This window comes from Dama dama, chromosome 15 (genome assembly GCF_033118175.1).
Source record: "Dama dama isolate Ldn47 chromosome 15, ASM3311817v1, whole genome shotgun sequence".
Classification (NCBI taxonomy): domain Eukaryota; kingdom Metazoa; phylum Chordata; class Mammalia; order Artiodactyla; family Cervidae; genus Dama; species Dama dama.
Window position 1 is genome coordinate 96,875,732 of NC_083695.1, and position 25,868 is coordinate 96,901,599.

The 25,868-nt window shown below is 59.6% G+C and overlaps 2 protein-coding genes across 5 annotated transcripts; one reads left to right on the forward strand and one right to left on the reverse strand.

The window, feature by feature from the left end:
• Positions 1–1,083: 1,083 nt before the first annotated feature.
• Positions 1,084–20,024, reverse strand: TUBGCP2 (tubulin gamma complex component 2). Of its 4 annotated transcripts, none has more exons than XM_061162958.1 (18): positions 19,956–20,024; positions 17,312–17,494; positions 15,426–15,521; positions 14,617–14,793; positions 13,623–13,782; positions 11,215–11,422; positions 10,832–11,031; positions 10,351–10,540; positions 10,025–10,170; positions 8,483–8,663; positions 7,014–7,194; positions 5,243–5,415; positions 4,983–5,111; positions 4,658–4,778; positions 4,053–4,196; positions 3,748–3,876; positions 2,936–3,099; positions 1,084–1,331 (listed from the first exon to the last, which is right to left on the reverse strand). In XM_061162958.1, exons 2-18 carry the CDS (start codon positions 17,459–17,461, stop codon positions 1,196–1,198), a joined length of 2,685 nt encoding a protein of 894 aa, XP_061018941.1. In that variant the 5' UTR covers positions 17,462–17,494; positions 19,956–20,024; the 3' UTR covers positions 1,084–1,195. The 4 variants fall into 4 exon arrangements, with proteins under 4 accessions (XP_061018941.1, XP_061018940.1, XP_061018938.1 ...); XM_061162957.1 differs by having other exon boundaries at positions 14,617–14,820; XM_061162955.1 differs by having other exon boundaries at positions 15,426–15,554.
• Positions 20,025–20,101: 77 nt separating this feature from the next.
• Positions 20,102–23,473, forward strand: ZNF511 (zinc finger protein 511). Its single transcript, XM_061162964.1, has 6 exons — positions 20,102–20,269; positions 20,438–20,511; positions 20,803–21,004; positions 21,151–21,275; positions 22,376–22,510; positions 23,172–23,473. The coding sequence occupies exons 1-6, from the start codon at positions 20,117–20,119 to the stop codon at positions 23,248–23,250; spliced, it is 768 nt and encodes a 255-aa protein (XP_061018947.1). The 5' UTR covers positions 20,102–20,116; the 3' UTR covers positions 23,251–23,473.
• The last annotated feature ends 2,395 nt before the right edge of the window (positions 23,474–25,868 follow it).

The window sequence follows — 25,868 nt, forward strand, 5'->3', positions numbered from 1 at the left end:
TTTACTTCTCTTCCTTGGTATTTCGTGTTACCTGATAGCAGAAGTTCAAAGGCAGCCTGACCCCATTTGGGCAAAAACACCAGCTGCTGGGAGTACACGGCCCCCGAGCGAGCTGCCCAGAGCACAACAGGCAGTTCAGCAACAGGGCAGCCACCGGCAGCCAGGAAGCCCCGCCGCCCCTCGACAGCCCCGCCCAGCACAGAGGACACGCCCACCAAGCCCACCCGTGCCCCTGGCACCACCTGCCCCAGAGGTGTCTCAGGAGAGCCCAGGACAGGGATGAGGGCCTCGGGGCCAGGCGGGAGGCCAGCAGGTGCCCTCGGGCAGACCCTTTGCTGCAGAAGCCCTACTGGACGGACTGGCAGATAGATAAACCTCCTTGCTCCAGGTCACGCCTACACCCGACACAGCTCAGAAGAGGAAGCTGTCTTGGCTCATCCAGCCCCCTGTGCGGAGAGCGCCCTCTGCTGGGCACAGCCGGGCTGAGTGCCGCCCCCACCCCTGTCCCTGGGGGAACCAGGGCATCCATTCTCTGCCAAGGGCCGCCTGAAACAGGTGGTCAGAACTGGATTTTGAAAATGAGACACACGGAATTCTGCAGGAAGGGGCAGCTTTTTGTGGGGGAGCGGGGGTCGGGGGTCGGGGGGCAGGGCAGCAGGAAGATGCTCACCGACGGACACACCCAGGACATTCGGCTGGGCGGGGCCTCCGCTCAGGCGGCAGCCCCAGGCAGCTCTTGCACCCTCTTGGCTGCGGGCTGGTGACTCACCCGCACCCAGGCGGCTCCCGCTACAGACCAGGGGCTATGCTGCCCCCTGCTGCCCAGAGCCAACCCCAGCCTGAAGGACCAGTGTGGACACCACACCTGGATCTTGCCGGTGCCCAGCACCTCAGTGACCATCCTAAAGTTGTTCTAAGGCCATGTGTTTTCACTTTGCCTTATCTGAAGGCAAAACATCCTTCCAAGTGACTCTGCTCGATCCGGGAGAGGACGGCAGAGACCACACCGGCCCTGCCCCGTGCCTGCCCGGACCAGCCGGTGCTCTGCAGAAGAGGGTGAGCCCAAGAAGAAGAGGAGACACGTGCAGGTGCGTCAACTTTATGTTTGGACAGAACACACAGCACACACATCCCAGAGACACCTGGCGAGGCCTCAGCACACCCACCGAGGCTCAGCCAGGACAGGTGAGCAGCGTCACTGGGCGGGGACAGCCACTCTGGGCGCAGGAGCGGGGGGCCCCCGCGGGCCAGGCACGTGGGGTGCCACCTTCTGGCTCCTCTCTGCAGACAGGCGCTCCAGCCGCTCCGTGTAGAAGCCATTGAAGTCCAGCCTGTGGGGGAAGTGGGCGGGGTCCCCAGGGAGGCCTCAGTCACCCTGGCGACCCCCTTACCACCCACGGCGAGGCCCAGGGCACTCAAGTCACCAGCACACGTGCACACACACCCACACAGGCGCCACCTACTCCAGCCCCAGTGACAGCAGAGCTTGAAGACACAAGACAGCACCCAGGTCAGAGGGGAGAGAACCCAGGTCAGAGGGGAGATGAGTGTCTCCAGCCCCGGGGCCCTGCAGCTCTCAGAACACCGGGCTCCAGGACATCAGGGCCCTCAGGGAGAACAGAGCAGTCCCAGCGTCTGGCTGAACCGGAGGCCACCCAACAGGAGCTTCTAGATCAAGGACCGCCCCTCCTCCCCAGACCTCACTCACCGAACCCCGAATGAGTGGGCCCACCCCGTCCCTCTGAGGAGCAGAAACTGCCGGCCCAGAGCCGCAGACCCTGCTGCTTGGCCCACAGGCCCCCACTGCCTGGGCCTCAGGCCCCGTGCTCCATCCTCCCCATGGTCCCCCTGGCTGCCTGGGCCTCAGGCCCCGTGCTCCGTCCTCCCCAGTCCTCCCTGCTGCCTGGGCCTCGGGCCCCGTGCTCCAGCCTCCTCAGTCCTCCCCGCTGCCTGGGCCTCGGGCCCTGTGCTCCGTCCTCCCCAGTCCTCCCCGCTGCCTGGGCCTCGGGCCCTGTGCTCCATCCTCCCCATGGTCCCCCTGGCTGCCTGGGCCTCGGGCTCCATGCTCCATCCGCCCCACGGTCCTCCCCGCTGCCTGGGCCTCGGGCCCCGTGCTCTGTCCTCCCCAGTCCTCCCCGCTGCCTGGGCCTCGGGCCCCGTGCTCCAGCCTCCCCAGTCCTCCCCGCTGCCTGGGCCTCGGGCCCCGTGCTCCAGCCTCCCCAGTCCTCCCTGCTGCCTGGGCCTCGGGCTCCGTGCTCCAGCCTCCCCAGTCCTCCCCGCTGCCTGGGCCTCGGGCCCCGTGCTCCAGCCTCCTCAGTCCTCCCCGCTGCCTGGGCCTCGGGCCCCATGCTGTCCTCCACAGTCTCCCCACCTCCAGTTTGGCCCATGCCCCCCCCCACCCCGATTCCACACTCCTGCTCCCATCACACCTTCTACTTGTCGCTCCTGGGGTCACAGGCAGCGCACCCCAGGGGAGCACCGTCATGGCCCTGGAGGCGTGGCCAGCCTCACGTGCCCACCATGGCAGGCGGGAGGGCACCGCCCTGGCCCTGCCTATGCTCCCAGCACCTCCTCATTGCCTGTCTGGAGACAGGGTGGTCCTTGTCCGGTCCTGGCTCAGGGCGCAGCCGCCAGTGCAGCTGACCCTGGCCTGGCCCTCAGAACACAGACCAACTGGGCTGGGGGAGGTGCTGACACAGCAGTCTCATGCGTGCTGGCCCACGTGTGCACACGTGAGCACTCACGCGAACACACGCTAATCGATGTACACATACACAGACGTGCACACACGTGTGAACACCCAGATGGCCTTCCTTCAGCAGGTGATGGGAATCAGCACCAGCACACTGAGGCCAAGGACGTGGCCTCGGTCACAGCGGCTCTGGGGCGGGAGGGCGCAGGGCAGTGCAAGGACTCAGCGGGGCGGGGGGCCCACCTGGAGATGACACTGGCCATGCCGTGCTCGCAGTCGCTGGTGCTGTAGACGCTCAGCCGGGCCAGGAGGTCGAGCAGGTGGGCTGAGAAATTCTTATCGAATTTATTGATGGTGGCCTCGAAGCTGGAGGCCAGCTGTGGCGCGTCCACATGCTCAGCCAGGCACTGCAAGACACGGCGCCCCCAACAGCTCAAACCCCGCTCCTCTTTTTAAACAGAAGAACGCGTCTTAGAAAGTCATCAATAAAAGATAAAAAGTTACAGCATCGTATAAATTCCTGAGAGGGGAGGACCTAGGCGCATCCGGGCAGGTGGCCCTGCGTCCCCAGCACGGGGAGCCAGGAGCCAGGACGTGGACCGCGGGGCTTCCTCAGGGAGCTCAGATTTTCAAGCTGCCCCTCGGCAAGTGGGCAACCTGGAAGTGCCCGCCTGGGTCACCTTACCGCACCCCACCCCATAGGACACACACCTGCACCTGGTCAGGTGCCCAACTCGGCCAACTAGACAGACTCTGCTCAGAGGCCACAGGGCCAGAGCTCCGTGCCCACTGGGCCACAGGCCTGTGGGATCTCCCCATGGCCCGGCCTAACCACACAACCTTGGATGACACGGCCCTGCCCTGGGAAGCTGGGAAGGGAGATTCTCCATGGCTTGTGCTTGGAATGTAATTTAAAGATAGTCTTTTTATCAATCAAAGGAAGACAGGAACGGAAGGATGCAGCAAGCTGGTTTCTAAGTGCCGTGACCCGAACACTGTGTCAACTCCGAGGTGAGAAAGGAGGGCCTCGGGGACGGCCACTCGGCACCACCCACCTTGCGGGCGAGCTCCTTGCGGGTGCGCTCCTCGGCCCGCTCAGCCTCCGTCGGAGGCCCCTGCATCGTGCCGTGCTCCAGGGTCAGGCGGCCCAGCTCGCTGTCTAGCTTCATGCTCTGCGTGAATCTCTTGGGGATCGGGAGGAATGCTCGTCAGCCACGACCAACCTCCACGAGGAAACGCAGCCCCTGTGCGGCCAGGGCGGGCTGCAGACTCGGATCGTGGCCCCCACCCCACGCCCGCCCGCCCCCCCCCGACGCCCACCCCCGCCCCATGCCCACCGCACGCCAAGTCCCGGCGGCACCTGCATGCAGTTGGTGAACATGACGCACACGGACATGAGCTTGGAGAAGACGCGCAGGAGCTCGGGGTTGGTCAGCATGCAGTCCTTCAGGCAGCTGTCCAGGAAGCTGGTGTGGTGCCCCAGCACGTCGTCGATGTTGGAGGCCTGCACGGGAGGCACCGCTGGGGGGCGCCCGAGGGGACGGCAGCACGTCCCCACGGGGCTGCTACATGTGCTGCTCTGCTCCTCTTTTACACAACCCTGGGGTCTTTTAGGGAAAACCTTTAAAATGTTGCTAAAAGAACACATTTAATGTGTCCCACAAGGTCTAAGATTTTGGTTTTTAAAGACAGAAAACAAGCAGAAAACACTGATGACTGTACTTTTGGTCCTGGAGTTCGGTAACATGACCTTCTTGGCGGAAGGGGCCCAGGGCCCTGGACGGGGTGCCACCACCGAGGCTCTGAGGGAAGGACGTGCTCCTCCAGCAGCCTGAGCCCAGGCCGTGCGTCCTGGGTACCCTGCCTCCCCTCCTAGGAGCTGTGGGGTCCGGGTCCTGCCTCCCTGACCCCTGACCCCACTCTGCAGACCCCCCCAAGGCATGTGGCCAGCAGGACTGAACTCACAGATCTCAGGTTCTTCTCTAGGACGTGCCAGGTCGGCTCCATCACCTCGAACATCATGTAGTACTGGATGTTCTGCACGAAGTTGAGCATCCGCTGCCGCAGGGTGAAAGCGCCCGCAAACCTGCGCGGGGCGAGGGCGTCAGCATGTGGCGTCCTGAGTGCCCGGGCCTCCTGCTGCACCCACGCCACCTGCTCCACGCCCTGAAGGGGCCGGGGGTCTGTCCCGCGTGCACACAGCACAAACGTGGGGCGGCGGAGGCTGCAGGCGCGTGCCGCGGGTCTGTGCTGAGTGTGCATAGGGCCCGCCCCGGGCGCCGGCACGCACCACTTGGCAGAGTGCAGGGAGTGCTGCTTGGCGGTCTTGTTGCTGATCCAGACACTGCAGAGCTGCCGCTCCACATGCTTGCAGTAGAACATGTGTCTGAAGAGCATCTGGTAGCGCGTCAGGGCTTTCCTGTGAACACAGGACAAGTTGGGCTCCAACGGGCGGCTGGGAGCTGCTGCTGCACCAGACACCCCACGTGAGGCTCGTGAGACAGAGTGCGACCCAGGCAGCACGAGCAGGCATGAGAGCCCAACGCTCACCTGTTAATGATCAGAGACAGGGGCCACTTGACCACATAATCGAAGGAGAAGGCCTCCAGACCGCTGAGTGTGAGCTCAGTGGGGTCGGCGTGGACCATGGCTTTCTCCTGCTTGGTCTCAATGGCCAGGACCCGCAGCAGCTGGGTGATGAGGTCGTGAGGCATCAGGTCAATCTTGGGGAAACAGACAGAAAGCATCACATCCTGACCACACCCACCCCTGCATCATGACTGGAAAACTGAGTCCAGAGCCAAAGAAGCACCTCCAGACACAGATTCTAAGTCTGGGAGATGGCTTAATGCACCAGACATCCACTGACAAACTAACTAAAAAACTAAACCATTTCCCAACAAAGCAGAAAAAAGAGTACAGAGAAATTACTTTACAAACACCCCTGATGGTATCGATGAGAAACAAGGGCAAGGGAGAAGCCCTGAATCGTGAGTTACCGCCCAGCCCCACCGCGCACAGGCCCAGCGGGGGGAGGGTGTGCTGAGGTGGGCACGGCAGCCCAGGCAGGGAGTGCAGCCCCCCACCTCCGCCACACACACGAGGGCCTCCCATGCGCCAGCGATGGCGGGATGGTAACTGGTAAGAAGGCTGAGAGGACAGAATGACGGATAAGAAAGAGAGGGAAGAAGCAAGCAGGAACTGCAGGTGAGCACACACATCTCCTGCAGAAACAGCCCCGGAACAGTTGTGCTGCCTCCCACCTGGGCTGCAGCCCCACTCTGAGGGGAGACCTGACAGCCCGCTGTCCACAACGCAGACAGCCAGGCAGGCCAGGGACGGGGCGCGCAGTGGGCTGACTGACCCCGCAGGGCACGGCCCAGACACTAAACGCACCCAGAACACGCCCCAGGACAGACCACAGGTGAAGCCACAAAGACCCAATGAGGCTGACAAAACAGGAATCCCACCACGCCCTCAGACGACAGCAGGGTGACGTCAGAAATCAACATGTTAAAACCAGAAAACATGAGCAGAGAAAATGAAACACGCTCCTAAAAACAAACAGGTCAAGAAAGAAATCACAAGAGAAATTTGAAAACACCGTCAGACGAATGGAAATGGAGACATGACAGCCAACACCACCAAAGCAGAGCTGTGGGAAATCCAGAGCCACAGACGCCTGTCAAAAGAAGAGCCTCGAGTCAACAGCCTCACTCCACAACTCAGGAAACTAAATACCAACAAACTAAACCCAAAATCAGCAGAAAGAGAAAGACAGTAAAGATTAGAGCAGGAATAAATAAAACACAACAGAGAAAATAGATGAAACCAAGTTAGCTCTCTGAAAGATTCGTGACATTGACGAGTTTTTAGCTATATTTAACTAAGAAAAAAAAGACACAAATTATTAAAAAGAGAAATGAGAGTGGGGACATTGTCAACCTCATAAAAATAAACAGGATTATGAGGACTAACTCCTAAAACAAATTCCTAGGTACACATAAAGTACCAAAACAGACTCAAGAAGAAACAGAAAATTGGAACAGACCTGTAACTATGGAGGAGACGGAGGTAACAACTAAACCCTCACAATACAAGAAGCTTCCAGGAAGAATTAGCATCAGCCCTCCTGAAACTTCCAGAAAACGGAAACAAGCACCCATCCAGCTCCACATATGAGGCCAGAGACACTACAGAAGATGAAAGCCAGTGTCCCCGCCCAGTGCCGATGCAGAGGCCCATGGAGAGGCAGAGGATTGACAGCCCGGGGGCTCCTGGGAACGCTCCCCCCGCGTGAGCAGCGCTCTCCAAGGCCCACCTTGAGGTCGTCTTTGAAGGGGTCGGTGTTGGCGGTGCTCATGCGCAGGGCCAGCTCCAACAGCGCTTCCAGGCGGGTGGGCGTGATGTCGTCCACTGGCTTCTTCAGCTCCTCCTCTGTGAGGTCCATGAAGTGCACGAAGAAGTCGCCCTGGTCCATGAGGAAGTAGCGCTTGATGGACCTGTGGGCGGGGGAGAGCCCAGACTCGCCCAGTGCTCCCCACGGTGGGTGCCGGGTCATGAGGGGCTGGGTGGGGCAGGGAAGACGTGAGCGCCCCCACCTAGAAACACACTCACACAGGAGTCAGAGGTCAGCTCACAATGAGCTCAAAGGAATGGGGGGCACAGGCCGACTGCGCCAGGCTGTGCAGGAGAATCCGCCAGAGGGCACGAGGGGGCTGCAGACGGGCCCCTGGAGGGCAGGCAGCCGCTGCAGACACGGGGACATGGCAGACGTGTCTGGGCGGGGGGGCGTCGCTGAGACATCAGGTGGGAGGACCAGGTGGGTCCCCACCTGGCCAAGTCCCAGCGTCATGTGAGCCGAGCCGGCCCCTGATGCGGGCGGGCCACTGAGCTCGCACACCTCAGGTGGGCCATGAGCCGCTTCTCCCCATGAGGAAGCCGTGCACTTCAGATGGGCCGCGAACCCCTTCCCCCCATGAGGAAGCCGTGTACCTCAGATGGGCTGCAAACTGCTTCTCCCCATGAGAAAGCCACACACCTCAGATGGGCCGCGAGCTCTTTCTCCCCATAAGGAAGCCACACACCTCGGGTGGGCCGCGAGCTGCTTCTCCCCATGAGGAAGCCACACACCTCAGATAGACCGCGAGCCCCTTCTCCCCAGGAGGAAGCCGCACACCTCAGATGGGCCACGAGCTGCTTCTCCCCCAGGAGGAAGCCCAGCAGCACCTCAGATGGGCCGCGAGCTGCTTCTCCCCATGAGGAAGCCACACACCTCAGATGGGCCGCGAGCTCCTTCTCCCCCATGAGGAAGCCACACACCTCAGATGGGCCGCGAGCTGCTTCTCCCCCAGGAAGAAGGCACACACCTCAGGTGGGCCGTGAGCCCCTTCTCCCCATGAGGAAGCCACGTACCTCAGATGGGACGCAAGCTGCTTCTCCCCCATAAGGAAGCCGCGCACCTCAGATGGGCCATGAGCTCCTTCTCCCCCATGAGGAAGCCACATACCTCAGATGGGCCACGAGCTCCTTCTCCCCATGAGGTAGCTGCGCACCTCAGATGGGCTGCAAGCTGCTTCTCCCCCAGGAGGAAGCTGTGCACCTCAGGTGAGCCATGAGCTGCTTCTCCCCATGAGGAAGCCACTCACGTCAGATGGGCTGCGAGCCCCTTCTCCCCAGGAGGAAGCCCAGAAGCACCTCAGGTGGGCCGCGAGCCCCTTCTCCCCATGAGGAAGCCGCGCACCTCAGATGGGCCGCGAGTCCCTTCTCCCCCAGGAGGAAGCCACGCACCTCAGGTGAGCCACGAGCTCCTTCTCCTCCATGAGGAAGCCCAGCAGCACCTTGCTGGCATAGCTGAAGGCCTTCTCGATTTGTTCCACGTACGCCCGCTCCTTCAGCGTGTAGATGACCTCTTTGGCTGCTGGACAAGTGACGTCATGACCGCACTCCCTGACCACATTCAGGTATTTTCCTGAAAGGGATGGAGAAAAGCACACTGCACCTTTTGCCACACAAGCGACAACCCGCAGGCCTGAACCCGAGAGGCCGCAGCCCCGACGCTGGCCAGAGGTCGGGAACAGGACCACTGGGAGAGAACGGTCCCAGAAACCAGCCCCCGCGCCCAGAGCAGAGCAGCACAGTACAGCCGTCACCCACCGAGCGCTGCGACTTCCTGTGACTCCTTACCCCAGACTTACCTCATCAAGGCCACGAGAATCACCTCAGAGAGCCAGACCCTCCACCACTTTCCAGCCCTGCCCTCAGCCCAGCTCTTAGAACCAACATCGGGGCCCTGGCTGGAGCCTGTCTCTAGGTAACGCGTAACACATGTGTCTCTACATCAGGTTCCTGACCCACAAGGTGATGACTAAAAACACCGCCGGCCCAGCAAGGCCTGGGCCCTTTCTTGCTTTTCCTCCGCTGGCCTGTGATGCTAAGAGAAACACGACACGCGCGTCTGGTCCTGCTCCTAGTTCCAGCACTGAGCACCTAGAACCCTCTCACCCCACCTGAGTTCACACCCACGAGGGGACTCTTGGCCGCTCCTGCAGACCTTCAGGAGGCAGGTCGGCGGCCAGAGGGACCAACCACATGGCAGGACAGTGAGACCCTCAGCCCGTCCCCCGATACTTGGGGAGGGGAGGGGCTGGAGGTCAAGTTAGGGACCAACGGCCACGAGAGGACCAGTCATGCCCTGTCCTGGAACCTACGTGAACCCCCTACGGGAGGGGGCATGGAGAGCTTCTAGGCTGGTGAGCACGTCCACCTGCCAGGAGGGAGGGGCCTAGTGGCCCCCAGCTCCTCGGGGACAGACACTCCCGTGTTTGGGACCCTCCAGACCTGCCCCGCAGACCTCCTCTTCTGGCTGTTTGTCTGTATCCGTTACAATATCCTTTATAACAGACCAGCGTATCTGCTAAGTTTCCCCGAGTCTGGGGGCCGTCATAGCAAATATCAAACCTGGGGAGGAGCCTGGGACCCCGACTGGTGGCCACACTGGACAGATGTGCGGTGGCCTGGGGACACAACGCTCATGACGGGTGTCTGCTGGAGCAGGCCTCGAGGGAGCCCTGATCCCTGGGGCCCACACTGACCCAGCAGTTAAGTGTCAGAGCCGAGCTCAGTGGGGTGGTCCCCTGGCTGGTGTCCACAGGGGCGCTGAGAACTCGCTGTTGTGTGGGAACCCACGCGCCTGGGGTCAGAAGTGCTAAGAAGCGGCTGTTGTGTGGAAATCCACATGCCTGGGGTCAGAAGCGCTGAGGGCACAAAGCGGTTTCCTTTAGAGACCACGGGCCTGGGGAGCCCAGCGGTGGGGGGGAGGCGTGCGCTCACCCGTGCTCAGCACCTTGCCCGCCATCTTCTGCAGGAAGGACGGGATGTGTCTCTGCACCACGGTGTAGCGCTGGTCCCAGTACTTGTCGTTGTAGTCCTCCTGGATCTTCTCCTTGCGCAGCTCGTGCTCCTCCACCATGAACTCACTGCAAGGCAGGGCGCCTGACGCAGGGCTCACCCCGCGCGGGAGACCCCACAGCCCCCCGCACATGCACACGCAGCCATGACCCCTCGGGGCAGGGTGCTCGCTCCCGGGGGTGCAGAGGGTGGGGGTCCGCAGAGCTGGACGGGATGCTGCCCCCCCATCACATGGCCCCTCACCCCACCTGTACGGGTCATCGATGATGCCCCTGTAGATCCACTTCTCCAGGATCTCGAAGTAGGGCACGCTGGCGGCCGTCGTGAGGTACAGACACAGCTCCTGCGCCTGGCTGTCGCCCGTGTAGCTGAAGCTCCGGTCGTGCAGGAGGCTCAGGGTCGCTCCCCCCACACACTCGCCTTTATCCACCGAGGTGGCTGCCAGGCAGAGGGCGGCGCTCAGTGCCGAGGGCCCCTGGCCACGCTGGGCGAGAGCCCTCAGCTCATCTCCCACCTTCTCAGGGGACAGGTGCTCTTTCTGGGATAAATTCAAACTATGAAGCTGGGGTTTCTGGAAACTCCCAGAGTCTTCCTCTCGCAAATTCGTAAAACACAAAGCTATACGGCCTCTGACCTCTTGAAAAAATCAGAAGACAAGTGCCTTGACCCAGGGGGTCCCTCCCACCAGGCCCTTGCACCTAGGGGGTCCCCCCTGCCAGGCCCTCACACCTAGGGAGGCCAAGATGTCCACGGTGCGCATGGCTGGCTGAATGTAGAACCAGAGCTTCTGCAGGGACAGCAGGCCCTGCCTCTGCAGCTGCTCCAGCTGTGTGACCAGGATCAGGTACTCCTTTAGCAGGGTTCTCATGGCGGCAGCCAAGGCATGGTTCACCTGCCCGTACTCGAAGGAGGATTTCTCCTCGATGAACCTGAGAGGAAGGCGGCCCTGAGCCCGAGCAGCTGAGAGCTGCATCTCAGGAGGGACGGCCCAAGGGCCTGTGGACACCACCTCCCTCGCTCCTCCAGGTCTCCCAGCCCAGCAGGGAGGCCGACCTTGCCCCAGTAGGGCTCTGCGTGTGCTTTCCAGTCACCGCAGTGAGCCAGGCACCTACCTGGTCACGGTGGAGTAGCTGGCGGCCACTGGGAGGATCCTGCTCACCAACTCTCGGATGGACAGGTCCAGGTTGGGGTCCACGAGGAAGGTACGGCTCTGCCTCCCTGTAAGGGGCTGGGCCGTGATGTACCTGCCGTCCACACCCACCAGCACGTACAGCAGATCCTCCACGATGGCCGCTTCCTGGGAGGCCAGGGGCAGCGTGCCTGTGGGTGCAGACACCAGCGGGCCTCGCCTCCAGAGCCCCCGTCCACTGGCCTCTCTCTCCCCACCCACCTCCCTCTATGTAACTTTCTCCAGCACTGTGGATGTAAAAACCAAGGTGACCACTTGGGTTAACTGATCCCATCAGGGAACCAAACGTTGAGAGTCCAAAACCACCACCAGCAGAGGCGCTGCTCACCCAACAGGCAGGGACCACACGAGTCTGGAGCTGACTCTCAGAGCCTTAAAGCAAGTAAAACCCTCCACACACAAATAACTGCTTCATCTTCACAGTGACAAAGTGCTTCTGACACGTGTCGTGCTCACAATGCTCACAACCTGGTGAGGCTGGGTCTCTCAGAAGGCCGAGACCAGGCTGTGCCGTGGGAGGGACAAAGATGGGCGTCACCGTCACCACGTGGCCAGGAGGAGACACCAGGGAAGCTGGAGCCCGTCGCGAATGAGGAAATCAGGAGAGGGAGGTCAGACAGAGCGCTGGGCCACACAGGGCATAGCAGATCCCTCCTTATAGACGGGGTCCCCCAGAAAGGCGAAACTTGAGAGCTGGGAGCTCCACCTGAAGCCCTAAAGCTGGGGTGGGGGCCGGGGAGGGGTGAGGGACAGAGCCACGTGCTGCTCAGACTCCAGGAAGCTGGCTGTGTCTGCAGGACCTGAGCCCAATGCTTGGGGACCCAGTGGAAAGCACACGCACGGTTAGGAGCGACAAAATGTCAGCGCCCACGGCCTCGGAAACAGGCCAGGAATTGTGAAGACACGAGTCTATGCCGCCCAGCCGTGGGCAGGATGGCCCAGACAAGCAGATGGAGCTGGAGGCTGGCGTGAGGAAGGACGGCCTGGTCATGGGCGGGGGGCATGCCTCTGCTGTAGGAAGGGACGCGGATGGCAAGATGACTGTGGGGGGCACCACGTGGCTGGCGGGGGACACCCGGCAGGGCTGCTGCACGCCACGCGAGGAGGCAGGGCCCCCCGGGAGAAGCTGCGTCAGGGGGACAGCAGGGAGGGCCGAGGATGACCGTGATGATCACAGGCATCTTGGCACGGATGCCACCGAGGCCTGCAGTGCCAGGCCAGGGTGTGACGGAGGCCAGAAAGGTGACACAGGGCCCGCGGGACAGATGCCGATCTCGCCACCAGTGCCCATGCAGTGTGGCTGCTGGAGGAAAACGGGCCAGGCCACCTGTCCTGGCCACATCCTCCCTGAAACAGCATCACACGAGGTGGCCTCAGGGGCCCTCCTCAGGCACAGCTCACCCCTACCGGCCGGCCGCACAGCAACCCCACTACACAGAAAACCTGCCACATCAAACCCCGGGAGCCCGCCGCGCCCGAGGAACCAGCGCCTGGCCGCCTCTGCTCCGCAGAGCCACACCCTCTTCCCCTTAACCCAGTAGAGCTTCCCCAGAAAGTTCCGAGCAGAGCCTCACGCAGGCCTGGAACCTACTGCATCTTCTAACTGATCCAAACATGCAAATCAACACTCAGAGTTCACGAGCTCGGGGAACAGGTTCCCTCAGGGGTTTTCCTACGAAACCTCTTTGGATCATGTTGAACGTGGAGACGACCCAGCCATCTGCCCCAGGAGGCAGGGCCCTGGCTGCAGCATCAGAGCTCCCCACCCCGCTTCTCGCCCTTGGATGTGGCCCCGGGGACCAGGCTCCATGAGTCCCGCCACACGAGACTGCTGCAGGGCAGTCTCCTCTAGTACCTGTGAACACGGCCGTGCCTCCCGCCCCCGTCTCCCCTGTACGCTGTGAGCAGGACGCCAAGACACAGCTCTCTGCCCCCAGGAGGTCACGAGACACGGGGGAAGGGCACAGACACCCACATGCCCCAATGTCCCAAAGCGCTTGTGGCCAAGGCCATCGTCCCGGTGGCAGAACCTGCAGGGACATGACTCACTGTCGGGAAGGAGGACCCTGGTGATCCCGCCACCCCCAAGTCTGCCCGAGCCCCAAGACACACATGCTCTTGAGAGCCAGGCACAAGCCAGCCCAGACACTGGCACATCACCACCCACCGGTGGGGGGAGGATGTGGAGGCCAGCGGGTACCGCGTGTTGCCACGTGGCCGAGGGCAGCAGAGGGCCCGGGGGCAGCACGACGCCATCCACCCATCACCTCCGAGGAGCTCAGCCTCCCTGTCCCAACGAGGCCCCACTGTCCGAAGCTGTGCTCCACCTACCGATGGGCACAGCCGCATCTGTGCTCGTGCCCGAGCCGGTCAGGAAGTCCCCGAGCAGTGTGGGCCTCTCGTACACCCACGCCGGGAAGACTGGGAGGCGCTGCCCTGAGTTTTTTTTGTTCTGCTTGTCTCGAAGCATCTTTCTCGTGAGTTCCAGAGACTGGTGGGGAGGTTTTTAAAGACAGAAAGAAAACACACACCTTTAGTACAAACACTCAAAAGTTAACACACCTACCATATAAAAAGACACATCCCTGAGCACGTGTGAGGAGCAAACACACATGGAAGTGAAATGCATGTCCAGGCCCATCACGGCGAGGGGGCCGGGGCCAAGGCAGCAGGGCCCAAGGTAGAGCAGAAGCCCCTCCAACACACAGGCCCCCGGGTCCCTCAGCGCACCCTCACAGCTTCCCCTGGTCCCCGGTGTGGACCCGAGGTGCCACTGCGCAAAGTGCCCAGTGAGAGCTGGGCCGGAGAAGGGGTGCCCGCACCTGGGCCCCCCTGGGCTGAAGCAGGGAGACACGGCCCCGCTGGCAAAGGCAGGGAGCAGTGGCCCCCGAGAGTGCCCCGCTTCCAAAAGCACTGGGGGGAGGGTACTGGGGGGGCAGAGCTGTGAGGAGCCACGAGGTGCTGGACACAGAACGTGCCCAACTCGCATGGGCCTGCGGCTCAGGCCTCAGGGTGTGGTTCTGAGGGGCTCGAAGGCCCAGAAACAAGATGGGGGGAGACACCCAGATAGCCGACCAGGGCCGGAGACAGAGTCAGAGGAGCAGTGAGAGAGAGAAATAGAGCATCACCTCAAACCAGCTGCCCACGTGCCCGAGGGAGACAGAGCCGGGGTCCGTGCTGGCCGAGCCTGCAGCGCAGGTGGCAGCAGGCGCCGCCCCCCCCTCCAGGGCTGACCAGAACCTCTTGCCCGGGGCCCAGGACCCCATCCCAGAGCCGGTGCCCTCAGGCAAGTCTCCACACGCCAACACTGTGGCCACCTGCTCACCTGCTGCCACGTGGGGCCTGTGGCCACGCTCCCCAGCTGCTTCCTCAGCTCCTCTAGCTCCTGCATGGAGATCTTGGAGGCCGTGGCGGGGGCGCCGAAGCTGGTGGTGCTGCTGGCTGCAGCGCTGGCCGCGAGCTCTGCTCTCTCCTTGGCGTTCTGCTGCAGGTACTGCAGGGTCTGAAAGCACGGGGCCCCAGCATCACGCTGGCCACACATGGGCGCCCTCGCTGGGCACGGCCGCCCCGCTGCACTCCGCAGCTCCGCCTACAGGTCCTCCAGCTGCAGCCTGGTCTCCTCAGGCTGCGCACCAAGAGCTGCCACGTCCCCAGGCCACCGGACAGGACCCCACACCCGTTTTCCGAGGCTCGGCCTGTTCTCCGCACGTGGCCGGCCTCCCCTGCTGTGCGAGACCACATCCCTTCAAGGGTCCCCGTGGGGCCACCAGGTCCCCTGAACAGACCCTGGGCCTCGTGCCTCGAGAGGAAGCATTGACCAGCCCCGCACACCCGGGAGCCACAGCTCACACTCTTCACGTGCACGTCTCAGTGTCACGACTCTCAATGTAAGAGATGAAAACAGGCAACGGAGGACAGTCCCTCAGCCCCATGGGTCACGGGAACACTCCTCGTGCTTATCACCATCATGGGCCACTTCCGCTCAGGTGCACAAGTTGCCTCAGTGCCGCAGGCCCAAGGCTGACGGTCAGCAAGGGGGCACCACCAGGGAATAGCAGAGAACACAGGCCAGGCAGGACCCCTGTCCACCCAGCCCTCAGACTCTGACAGGCTCTGCCCCAGCCCGGCACGCACCTCCCTGTCCTCCGTGAGCTTCGAGAGCAGGTACACCAGGGGGTCCAGGTTCCTCGTGTTCTTAGATTTCAGTTCATCGTATTTCTTCAGAAAGTCCTCAGGAGTACGAGAAAATTCTGCTATTTTAACCTCAAAAGCATATTTGGAGGGATTTAGAGACCATAACCAGGAACTTTACAAGGCTGTGCAATAACTAACCTCCCCCGCAAAAAAACCTAGAATGAAGTTAGGGAGATGAAATATTCATCCATCTCTGAAATAAAACTAAGAAACAATTTGTCAGACTTGCCATCATCTCCTCTGTGGGTCCCTCACTTTATCCTTCCTAAGCAACTTCCAACCACATGTTTTTGTTAGTAGTTTATGCATTCATTCTTTACATTTAACTTTATTCCCTTTGGAATTCATCACTACTCACAGGTTCAGGAGTTATGTGTTCTCACTGTATGCCCCCCCTTTATAATAAAGTAGATGCAACTGTGTGTTTTCAAATTCTATTCTACTCAGTAGGTTTTCTGAGTTATCCTTGTACCATCATTAGGCTGTCAAAATAAATGAACTCTCATAATGCTTTGTTTTAAATATTCATATTTACTTACTTTGCTGCTCAGTCTTAGCTGAGACAGGCGGAATCTTTAGTTGTGGCATGTGGGACCTAGTTCCCTGACCAGGGATTGAACTCCTTGCACTGGGAATGCAGAGTCTTAGCCACTGGACCACCAGGAAAGTTCCCAAAGTGTTTTTAAGATAGACTTCAAAATTGTCTTTTACAGAAAACCTATGATTTTAAATTGCACATTATTCGAATTTTTAAAAATCTACTTTAAAAGGATTTCAACATGGCTAAAGCCAGGAGCTTGCTTTTCCACCCAGAAGAGAATCTGTGCCATGATGTGAACAGAAACCAGGACCATGTGGGCCTCCAGACGGAGGTCAGGCTGCCAGCCCAGCGCTCCCCAAGCCTTCACTCACTCATCAGTGCACCCGGAGGGGGAGGGCGGCTGTGAGGAACCACTGGGGCAGAGCTGGGCAGAGACTCGGTCCACAGATAGCAACCGACATCAGACGGGCACCACTGTGGCCACCCAGTGAGGAAGGTAAACTCTATGCCCCACACAGCCCCAGGGGATGGGACCACCTCAGCCCACTCAGCCCTGGGGGACGGGACCACCTCAGCCCCACACAGCAGTGGGGGACGGGACCACCTCAGCCCACACAGCAGTGGGGGACGGAAACACCTCGCCCCACGTAGCTGTGGGGGATGGGATCACCTCAGCCTAAACAGCCCTGGGGGACAGGACCACCTCAGCATACACAGCCCTGGGGGCAGGACCACCTCAGCATACACAGCCCTGGGGGCAGGACCACCTCACCCCACACAGCCCTGGGGGACAGGACCACCTCAGCCTACACAGCCCTGGGGGCAGGACCACCTCGCCCCACACAGCCGTGGGGGACGGGACCACCTCAGCCCACACAGCCCTGGGGGAAGGACCACCTCGCCCCACACAGCCCTGGAGGACGGGGCCACCTCAACCCACACAGCCCTGGAGGACGGGACCACCTCGCCCCACACAGCCCTGGAGGACGGGACCACCTCAGCCGACTCAGCCCTGGGGGACGGGACCACCTCAGCCCCACACAGCAGTGGGGGACGGGACCACCTCAGCCCACACAGCCCTGAGGGCAGGACCACCTCAGCCCACACAGCCCTGGGGGAAGGACCACCTCACCCCACACAGCCCTGGAGGACGGGACCACCTCGCCCCACACAGCCCTGGGGGCAGGACCACCTCACCCCACACAGCCCTGGGGGCAGCACCACCTCGCCCGCGCAGTCCCGGGGGCAGTACCACCTCGCCCGCGTAGCACGGTGCGGCACTCACCTTGGCGCTGTGAGCAGACACCGTGGTTGTGACGTACGGGGTCCTGTTCTTCTGCAACAGATCAATGTAGACCTCGGCCCCGTCTCCTCCATGCACCCGCAGCAGGCTGAGCAGCTCATTGACATCGTGGTGAATCCGAAATTCACTCATGATTTTGGCTCTGAGACATCACAACGTGTTCCCCTAAAGGTAAAAGACAAGCCATTTATAAAAACAAATCCCTATAAATAAAAAGTTTAAAGCAATCAAATTAGGCCAAGGTCAGCTCTTGAGATGCCAAACTGTCACATGGGCTAGCCTGGTGGGCCCACAGGTTCCCCAGGCAGGCCCCACCACAGCCTGCGCTGACCAGTCCGTGGGGCCCCGTCCTGAGGAGGCTCTTACGCCCCCCTGCTGGTGGGGGCTGTCTCAGTGGGCAGCTCTGGGGGAATCGGAGCCCTGACTCAGAACCTCAGCAGCTGCGGCCAGTGTCCAGGCTGCTCCTCCGCTGGGGGCTGGCACACGCACAGAGAGCGGATGCGGCCTGAAGGCCTGGGCCTCCTTCCTCTGGGAGCTGCTCCCTCGGCTGGCAGCCAGCACTTTCTAGCCCCAGCTGCACAGACACAGCGACCCCTGCCCTTCAGGGGTCCTATCACACAGGGAGCTCTGCACAGGCCTAAGCCACTTCCCGTCCCAGCTCCCACCGCGAGGCCCCGGCCGCCGCTCTGGGAACCAAGGCGCTGCCTCTGCTCGCCCAGGCCAGGTGTCATGTCCACCGTGCACTGTAGCTGGGTGGGCTTCCCCTTCAGTTCCACCTGCCCTGTCAACCAGATATCCGAACGTCTCCTCTCTGGACATATAGCCTTCCAAGGTCAAAAGTGTAAGTGAGATCCCGCCAAGCAGACAGTGGTGGCCTGCATGGGGACTTCTGTTCTCCCACTAATGACAGGTCCAGTCAGCCATTATCATTAACACTGTGACAACGACGGACAACTAGATTCAAAAGACAAACACGAGCAGGCTTTACGTGCTTCACATAAACGTTTGGACATACCTACGCAGGGTTCATAATTTGGGATCATGAACCACAGGAGACTCTTGGAAATTACAGGCAAGGCCATTTCTGATTTTTATGAGGAGGTCTTTCAACAGATCCTCAAAGGCTCCGTGATCCTAAGATCAGAACCACTGTGCCAATAGCTCCAGTGAAGACAAGCCATGAGAGAAACATCAGCTGGGGGAGCCTCAGCACACATACCCACAGTGTGAATGTTGATTTGTAATCACACAGAGAGAGACTCTAACCCCAAGTGACAGAAAACAAGTTCCCAGTACACGAATATCAGTCATCGGACAGAGACATCCAACACTGGCCAGAGGCAGAGTATCTCCAGACAAGAAAGCCAACAGCAAGGGTGAGCTGGCACGTAAGTCACCAGCACACGTACTGTTCACATCAGGAGGTGCTCACAGGACCATGGTCATGGGCCTGAGGCATGGCGGGGCCAGGGCTGAGGCTGAACCCTGACTTGGGGCTTCCAGGCTGTAGGACCCTGGACGAAAAGCTTGTCCTCTGTAAGCTTCTTCCAAAAGGGGGTGAGTACTAGGTCCTACTCACGAAGCTGTCTTGGAGATTTAATACGGCACCTAAGAGCCTGCATTGTCGCTATCAAAAGAGCAGAAATGAACACTGCTGCTGCTGCACATGGCCAATCACTGGAAACGGCTGTTACCTGAGAAATGGAAAACTGGCCATGAATCAGAGCCAATGCCCTAAACCACCGTTACCTTGTAACCAGTCACAGAGTGCAGGAAGGAGGCAATGGAAATGACAAGCAAACCAGAAAAGACAGCACAGAGCTCTCAGGGGCCTCTTCAATTCCAAGGGCTTTTTTTATCCACATTCTAAGAGGTTCCCTAGGACTGGGGGTGTCCCATAAGAGCTAGCCGGAAGATCACATTGGACACATAGATGGCAAGGACACTGCATTTGCCACCAGAAGAGACACAAGCGGGTGGACAGGAATGTTGTGAAAAAAGCTCATGTAAGCAAACATTTATGTAAAAACTCCCTTCGTGAAACCTCACATCTGTGGGAGAAACAGAGCAGACGTTCACATCTCAAGTACTGAGACTCCCAGGAGCCTGGGTTTGGGAACAGTTCCCGCGAGCTCTGCTGCTCTCACCGGCGGGCAGCACCACCCTGGGAGGACTTCTGGCTGTGGCCTCGCTAGAAGGGTGCTCCTGATACTCCCTGGGCAAGAGGCCGGGGGGCCAAACACCAACCGAACCCCTCCTCCACAGTGCGGCAGCGCCCCGCTCAACACAGCTCTAAGAGCACCTAGCTCATCTTGCTGACGCTCCCGAGTGCTTCTCCCTGTGGGCCACCGCCAACGAACCCACAGACCCCGGTGACAGAGACTGAGCTGCCGGGCGCCGAGGGCTCTGCAGAGCAGAGCGACACAGCGAACCGTGCATCTCCCGGAGACCACTCGGGCTGCGTTCTGGAGACAAGGCCGGCGCGGAGGCCGCAGCAGCCCTTCAGGCGGGAGGCGAGGCGGTGGGCAAGCGCGACGGCGACAAGGGCTGGAAGGAGCCTGCGGTGCTCGAGGCCGGGAAAGGGACCCGAGCCACCCGCGGGAGAGCCGCCCCCAGGCCGACTCACCACAGCCGCGCGCCGGAGCCGGAGCCCGAACCCGAGCCCGCCAAGCCCGCCGCGCCGCCCGCGGCGGCGGCGGAAGTGCCGCCCGACGTCACGTCCGGCCCCGCCCCGGCCGGCTTGCGGACGGCGGCCGGGAGGCCGTGCTCCCACCGGCGCGCAGGGCGATGCAGCTGCCGCCCTCCCTGCACGCCCGCCTGGCGGGAGCCCCTGGGGCGGCCGCGCCGCTGCCCGTGCAGCGGGACCCCCTGGCCGGGAACGCGCCCTTCCGCTTCGCGGCGCGCCAGGTGCGCTTCCCGCGGGAGCACGAATTCTTCGAGGTTCGTGAACCGATGAAAGAGAAGGCGGTTGCGGGTGGGGGCGGAGCGGATCCCAGGTGGGCGGGGCCAAGGCTCGGGGCGGGGCCCGGGTCCTAGGGGCGGGGCCCGGACCCGGGTGGGCAGGGGCCCACGCAGGCCGGGGTGAGCCCGCAGAGCTGTCTTCTGCAGGACGGGGACGTGCAGAGGCACCTCTACCTCCAGGATGTGATTACGCAGGTGGCTGCGGAGCCGGAGAGGCCCAGGTGAGTTCTGTGACCCAGCTCGGGGCCCTTCTTGCCCTCTCCTCACCCCTCCCTCTGCTCGCCCCTCCCTGGTGTCTGCCCTGGACCACCGACGAAGCCAGCATGGCTGGCCTCGCCACCACCTTGCTTGTCCGTGAAGATGTATTTGTAATGAAGGCAGGGCTTGAGATTGCAAGAGAAAATCCGAAGCTTTATCAACTTTATCCGCAGCCACTTAAGGGGAGTGGTGACAGGGAGCTTGACGTCCTGTCCTCCGAGGAATTGCATTCCCACCAGGCGTTTTTCCGCCAGGGTGCCCGAGTTCACCTGTCAGGTGGCTGGCTGCTGCCAGGTGTTTGACGCCCTGGAGGACTATGAGCACCACTACCACACCCTGCACGGAAACGTCTGCTCCTCCTGTAAGCGGGCCTTCCCCTCTGGGCACCTGCTGGACACCCACATCCTGGAGTGGCACGACTCACTGTTTCAGATCCTGGCCGAGCGGCAGGACATGGTGAGTGACGCTCGCCCACGGAGGCCAGGGGCAGTCATCACGGGGCTTGTCCCCGAGCCGCGCGCCTCACGGTGCCAGAGGCTGGGGTCCCGACCGGGTGAGGCAGCGGTGCCGGGGTCAGGGTGGTGACACTGTTTCTGTTGTAGTACCAGTGCCTGGTGGAGGGCTGCGCGGAGAAGTTCAGGACCGGCAGAGACCGGAAGGAGCACCTGGTGACGCACCACCTCTACCCCGCAGACTTCCGCTTTGACAAGCCCAGGAAGGGCGGAGGGTATGTGGCGGGGCTCGCGGAGGCCGCCTCCTGGGCTCAGCAGGCCCGAGAGCGTGCAGACTCCTGTCACCTAACGTCACGGTTGGTTGTGGGTTAACCCTGTGAGTCAGGAGCTGCTAACCCGAGAGGGGTTGAGCAGGTGGAGGTGGTTTTGTACGTGGCCGCTCTGTCTGCAAGGAGGACGAGAATGGGCACGCTGCCTTCCTGGGCCTGTGTGGGCGGTGACCGGGGCGCCGTCACAGGCTCTGCTGGGCGTCCCTCTGCGCTCACGCTCCGCCTCCGCCGCCCCATGACCCCTCCTCCATCCTCACATGGGCCCCGTGGGGCTTTGTCCCAGGCCGCGAGCCGTTTCCCGCACATGGAGTCCTTTGGCTTTTCATTTGTCCGGTCAGTACATTTACAAGCTTGACGACAGAGCTGTGTAACGTTGTTCAGAATGCACTGTGGAAAGTACATCTGGGAACTGCCTTTAAGTTCGTGTTTTCTTTGCTTTTTCATTAACTGACCTTCTCAGGGAAAGCTTTGTAACCATCTAAAGATTGCCTTGATTGAAATCATTTCAGACTAAATTGTTGTCCCCAGATAGGATTTTGCTGTTCAAAGTAGAATAATCAGGAGAACCCACTTCAATATGGGAGATTTTTCTAAGACCTTGAGTATAAGGTAACTGCTTCCTTTCCGAGGAATCATTTTAAGGAGAAAAAAATCATGCAGTGCTGCATTGAGACAGTGGTGTTAAGGAGGAGAAGCTCAGTATTGTATGGCTGGCTTTAGTGAATTTCTCACTTAATTATTATGGAAAGACGCTTGGTACTGTTGATAGTCATTTACCACATGACATCATAAAGGTAGTATTTTAAAAGACAAAGTGTGATTGTTATACCTAAACTCATAAAACGTGGTGTATGTCATATTAAGTTACCTCTATTTCTCCTGTAATTCCAGTAGCCTGGAATTACCCTGACAAAACAGCCATAAACAGACTGGAATTACTCTGACAAAAGCCATAAACAGCCAGAATAGCTTTGCGAGTTCACTCCCGGGGGAAGGTGGGGCTACAGGCGCTGACCCTGGGAGAGCCCTCAGCCTGTCTTCCCCAGCCCAGCCTCGAAGGTGTCGACAGAAGCCCCTGGGGAGGACCAGGCACCCCCTGAAGGAGATGCCATGGAAGTCTGCTCTGAACACGCAGAGGCCCACCCAGAACCTCCAAGAGAGAGGCGGGTCTACGGCCACAGGTCAGTACCTGGCCCCTTTCTGAACCAGGTTCTGAACTTGTGCTTCTGGAGAATTCTGGGTTTGACTCTGAGCGTCCCCACTGAGAGTAGCCGCACTGGGTTGGAGTGTTGGCTTCAGGGGGAGATGAAAAGCCTGACCACCCTGCTGCCCTTGAGTGACCTGGGGCCCTGGGAACACAGCCTCCTCTGACCGTGGCCTGGACAGGGATGGAAAGATGCAGGATGTGACTGCCGGGGTAACCTACCTACCGCCTGTCTTTCTAGTGTTAATGGTGTTTTTGTTGGGTTAATTTGATTTCAAGTCTAATTTGGGGGTCAATGTTGGAGAAATGGAAAAAACAACCAACAAGCCTACCCTGTCAGGGAGGACCTGGAGGCCCCCTGCAGCCTGCCCATGGGTGTAGTCACTCTGACCTGAGAGTGAGCTGGGGAAGTGGGAGGCTCAGGCTCCATGGGGGGCGGGCACAGGGAGCGCGCCCGCGGTGGCCTCGCTGGATGCGGGGAGCTCCCTCCTGAAGAGCCCTGCGGTCTCTGGGGAGGAGGCCGGGGTGAGCCCGCAGAGCTGTCTTCTGCAGGATGGGGTCAGGCCCCGGGAGACTGCCGCTGCATTGCGCTATGGGCAAAACCGTAGCGGTTTTGTGTGGACGTTTTTCTGTTTCAGGATACCGTCAACCATCTGTTTCGGGCAGGGTGCCTCTCGAGGATTTAAAAGCACCAAGAAGAAAAGCAAGCACCTGTGACCGTGGAGCCTGCCCGCTGCCCTGCTCGTCCCAGGCCGTGAATAGCCAGCTGACCGAGGTCGTGGGGGATGCGTGGGATCTGGAAAGGGATCCCTTGTGGGTGACTGGGGTGCGGGGAGCAGCCACGACCGCTCACAACGCCCTTTGGAGACACATGGGGTAAACGGTTTTCCTTAAGTGCTGTAAATAGTTTGAGATGTGTGGAGTAAAGGGTCTTCGTTTACGTGGAGTAAGCGATTGTCCTTCTATGCTGGGTGACAGTGAGGATTTCGTCCTCGGTGGCCACTTCTCAGAGGGGGCGATGGGCTGACAGGTCCCTGGGGGGCTCTTCCTAGTTTGGGGGGGATGCCCGTGGCCCTGGTGCCTGCGCTCGGGGGAGACTTCGGCCTTGGGAGGGGCTGCAAGCCCTGTGGAGCCAGAGGGACATGGTGGGGCGGGTGGTCTGCTTGGCCCCGGTTTGGCGATGCAGGCCTGCCCTGCTGGGCTTGGGACCGGGGACCCACCGGCTGGCTGTCCTCTGGGGCCTGTCCCCTGAGGGGCCTGTTTGGCCCTTCTCGCTGGGCGCTTGGGCCTGGTCTCTGGCCCCTCTGTGCCCCGCGCAGAGCCCTGCTGCCCCAGCAGCGCCGTGCTCGTCAGCCCGAAGGTGGCTCGTCTCCTCCGTGCTTTGCTGTGGCTTCACTAGTGCTTCCAGCAAAGGCGCTCGTCACCCTGCCTGCTCCACGGAGGGTGCTCTGAACCTGGGCTTTTCTCTCTTCAGATGGCACCTCTACCCCATTCTCTGTTCCTGCTCCTTCTAAAACCCCAGAAACATGCATCAGACACCCTCACTCTGCCTTCTAACAGCCCTTCCCCATTTCCTGTCCCTTATCTGTCTTTGCTGCATTTTGGGTAATTGCTCAAGATCCATTTTTCAGTTCACTAATTTCCTTATCAGCTGTTATCAGATGTGTTGTTGAACTCATTCACAGTGTTTAATTTCCAAAGTTATGATTTTCAGTTCTTTTAAGTGCTATGTTGTTTTTCTACTTTGCTGGACTTTTATAGCTTTTGTTAATCTTATCTTCAACTCATCCTTTTTAAACATATTGAACTTATTGTACATTCTCTGACTGATAGCACCAGTATCTGAAGTCGTGGGTCTGACCCCTCCATCCTTCTTTCTGCCGCCTCACTCATGCTGCCTAGTTTCCTGGGGAATTTTATGAGTTTTGGCTGTGAGTTTGTATTTCTTGGAATTTACCACTGGAGTTTCTCTGACATGTCTAGGTTCTAGCTGAAAAAATGAATATTTGTTTCTGCCATATGACTGCAGATCTATGATCTAGGACCACTTTAAAATAAATTCTTAGAAAAATAGATTGTTAAAAATTACTAGGTATGAATTTTCACCCCAATTCACTTTTCCACCCATGCCCTTTCTGTGTTGCCTTTACACAACCTTAGCCAAAGCAGAACATCTGAGGGGCAGAAACTGACCCCTCAGTTCACTCATAGAAAGAGAAACAGAAATAAAAATGCACAGAGACCGGTTCTTCTGCATCCAGTTGACAAAACCCAAAGGTTAGATGGCGCACCCTTTTGTGTGTGAAGTGGCATCTCACATGTGGTCAGTGGGGGTGCTGCATGCTGCAGCCCCTAGGAAGGGAATTTACCAATACCTAACAAAGTCACTTCTGCACATACCTGTGACCGAGCAATCCCACTTTTAGGACTACATTCTGAACCCACATTGCAATACTTCAAAAGATTTACCCAAAAGGCAGTTTATTCAGTGAAATTTTTAATAACTAAATACTGAGAACAACTCAAATGTCCCAGTTGCCAAATGACCTGAGTAGTTTTGAGAACTGAAATTTTTTGACTTGGGAAAAAGTAGATTTAGGAGCATTGACATTAAAAACCCATAATCCTGAATTTGAATTAGAAGTACTGTTGTAAACTATAATGTATATACCATATTTACTAAACCTACAGCTTTACTGAAAGCCTAGATTAGTCTTTTGAGATCAAGGAAGCTATTGGGGAATACCAAGCTTGGGCCCAGGAGACATCCCAGAAAGGAGCTGCCGGTCGAGGGCAGGACAGCTGGAGTGGACTGAGAACAAGAACTACAACTGGAAGAAACACATCAAATATACTTACCTCCGTGAGTTCATAATGTTTCTTTAAAGACAAAACATGCTTCCACTGCAGAGACCCTGCTCCAGGGGCTGCAGCTGAGGACTCAAGGCTTCCTCCCCCAGCTCCTTCCCCGAGGAGTGGGCCCAGTGCCTGCCTAAGTGGGGGTGAGGGCGCCCTCCTGCCCAGTCCCCTCTTGGCAGGCAGGCTCCACCTTGGCACCACTGAGGGTGCTGGGCTGCTGGTCACCCCCCCAGCTGTGGGGCAGTGGTTCTCACCAGGAGAGATGGCAGAGAGGACCCCAGGCTGGCGCCCCACCGCTGAGCTCCTTGAGCAGGGGTGTCACGGAGACATCTGCCATTGTCCTCCCCGCCGGCTCCAGAGTCAGCTCAGAGACTGGGGGGCAAGGGGGTGAGCAAGTCAGAACAACAGATCGCTCCTAATCTCTTCCCAGAGGACTGACTCTGTTTGCAACAGACTGTGGAGAAGCTCAAGCGCAA

Coding starts and splice junctions, on each gene's coding strand:
- ZNF511 (XM_061162964.1), top strand. CDS start 20,117: ATGCAGCTGCCGCCCTCCCTGCACGCCCGCCTGGCGGGAGCCCCTGGG. Junction 20,512..20,802: donor GCGGAGCCGGAGAGGCCCAG/GTGAGTTCTGTG, acceptor TTTTTCCGCCAG/GGTGCCCGAGTTCACCTGTC. Junction 21,005..21,150: donor TGGCCGAGCGGCAGGACATG/GTGAGTGACGCT, acceptor TTTCTGTTGTAG/TACCAGTGCCTGGTGGAGGG.
- TUBGCP2 (XM_061162954.1), bottom strand. CDS start 17,461: ATGAGTGAATTTCGGATTCACCACGATGTCAATGAGCTGCTCAGCCTG. Junction 5,416..7,013: donor CCTTCAAAGACGACCTCAAG/GTGGGCCTTGGA, acceptor TGTTTCCCCAAG/ATTGACCTGATGCCTCACGA. Junction 3,877..4,052: donor TGTTCACCAACTGCATGCAG/GTGCCGCCGGGA, acceptor CCGATCCCCAAG/AGATTCACGCAGAGCATGAA.